The 1,817-nt window shown below is 46.3% G+C and overlaps 1 protein-coding gene across 1 annotated transcript; it reads left to right on the plus strand.

Moving 5' to 3' along the window:
• The first annotated feature begins 422 nt into the window (after window positions 1-422).
• Window positions 423-1,377, plus strand: LOC124666365 (oligosaccharyltransferase complex subunit ostc-like). Its single transcript, XM_047203699.1, has one exon. It carries the CDS (start codon window positions 527-529, stop codon window positions 1,073-1,075), a length of 549 nt encoding a protein of 182 aa, XP_047059655.1. The 5' UTR covers window positions 423-526; the 3' UTR covers window positions 1,076-1,377.
• The last annotated feature ends 440 nt before the right edge of the window (window positions 1,378-1,817 follow it).

The following is a 1,817-nucleotide window of genomic DNA, read 5'->3' on the forward strand; positions in this document are numbered from 1 at the left end:
ACTTGTATAGGGTCGCTCCATTAGGTGAGATCATAGGATCAGCTCACAAAATTTATTTGCAGAAATTGCAAAAAAATCTAAAACTTGTATACAAAATACCTATGGGCTATAACTATAGCTTTCAAAAAAAAAATCAGCTCAGAAGTCCATCTATAGGTAGAGAAACAAAAATGACAAACTCTATTGTGAATAGTGTCAGTTTTAGGTGTACACTATTTATACCCAAGATTTGTCTTTTTTTTGTTCTCTAAGTGTAGGTCGAATTTAAAGCTGCAATTTTTAGGGATTGCATATATAGCACAGATGTATATTGTCAATTTTTAGAATATTTAAATATATTTTATCTGTTAAAAAATTGATCAAACAGATCCATACAAAGTCAGATCTGCCTAAAAGTTGGCCACATCCCCAGTTCCCCACTTCACCTCCCCTGTTCGACCAAGCCGAACCAACCAGCCAAGGTGCTGTGGCTGCCGAGTGCTGAGAAACAAAAGCCCCAAATCTCCCAAAGCCCCGGCCCGACGCGATGGCTCCCAGATCAGAGCACGCCGCCGGCAGCGCCGCCGCGGCGGCAGCAGCAGCAGCGCAGGGACACAGATCCGAGTTCGACTCAATGGATCCCCTCTTCCACGTCCTGCGCGCGGTGCCCTTCTCCTTCCTCCAGCCGCCGCGCACCCGCCTCAAGCTGCCGTCCAACCTGGCGCTGCCCTCCCCCATGACCGTCTTCGCCCTCATCCTGCTCACCTACTTCGCGGTCGTCTCCGGCCTCGTCTACGACGTCATCGTCGAGCCCCCGGGCATCGGCAGCTCCCAGGACCCGGCCACCGGCGCCGTCCGCCCCGTCGTCTTCCTCCCCGGCCGCGTCAACGGCCAGTACATCATCGAGGGCCTCTCCTCCGGCTTCATGTTCCTCCTCGGAGGCGTCGGGATCATCCTCCTCGACCTGGCGGTCGACCGCACCAGGCCTCGGAGCCTGCGCATCTCCTTCGGCGGCTCCGGCGTCGCCGCCATCGTCATCGCCTACGCCATGGCCATGCTCTTCCTGCGCATCAAGATTCCCGGCTACTTATGGTGAGGCCGAAAAATCTTACGACTTCATTATGTCAGATCCGTCACCAGATCCCGCTCTACCTTTAGATCTATAAGCTGTTGTTGATGACTCTAGTGTACAATTTAAACTATGTTACTGATGGTCTCAAATTCCAAGGATTTTTTCTATTTCAAAAGGCACTATACGGTTTTTTAATTTCGTTATAATGCTTCTGTGAGTGTCCATTTCTGTTATTTTCTGTATCTGTGTAATTTCAGTGGATCGCTAATAACTAGATTGTGACATTTAGCTGAGTATCTGATATATGTTTATCAAGCTGTTCTCCACTGGGTTCCTCTGGAATAAATAGGATTATAGGATCAGGTATTGTGGAGTGTTCGATAATTTGCCTTCTATAAGTGGTAATATGTTATGCTTATAGGTGGATCGATTGCATATATGTTTTATTTGCAGTCCATTTTTTCCATTCTGAATCATATATTTAGGATGTTCTCATTTTTTTACACTTGAAATTGGGGATATGCTAGAGTACTGTTGAGCTACTTATGGTGAGGCCGAAAAATCTTACGACTTCAGTATGTCAGATCCGTCACCAGATCCTCTCTGCCTTTAGATCTATAAGCTGTTGTTGATGACACCAGTGTACAATTTAAACTATGTTGCCGATGGTCTTAAATTTAAGCTACTCGTCCACGGATTTTCTCTGTCAAAAGGCACTATACGTTTTTCCCCCCTTTATCTAGATTTTTTATTTCGTAATGCTTCT

The sequence above is a fragment of the Lolium rigidum genome, chromosome 6 (assembly GCF_022539505.1).
Source record: "Lolium rigidum isolate FL_2022 chromosome 6, APGP_CSIRO_Lrig_0.1, whole genome shotgun sequence".
Taxonomy (NCBI): domain Eukaryota; kingdom Viridiplantae; phylum Streptophyta; class Magnoliopsida; order Poales; family Poaceae; genus Lolium; species Lolium rigidum.

Bases quoted from the DNA above. Each gene is read 5' to 3' on its own strand.
- LOC124666365 (XM_047203699.1), top strand. From the start codon at position 527: ATGGCTCCCAGATCAGAGCACGCCGCCGGCAGCGCCGCCGCGGCGGCA.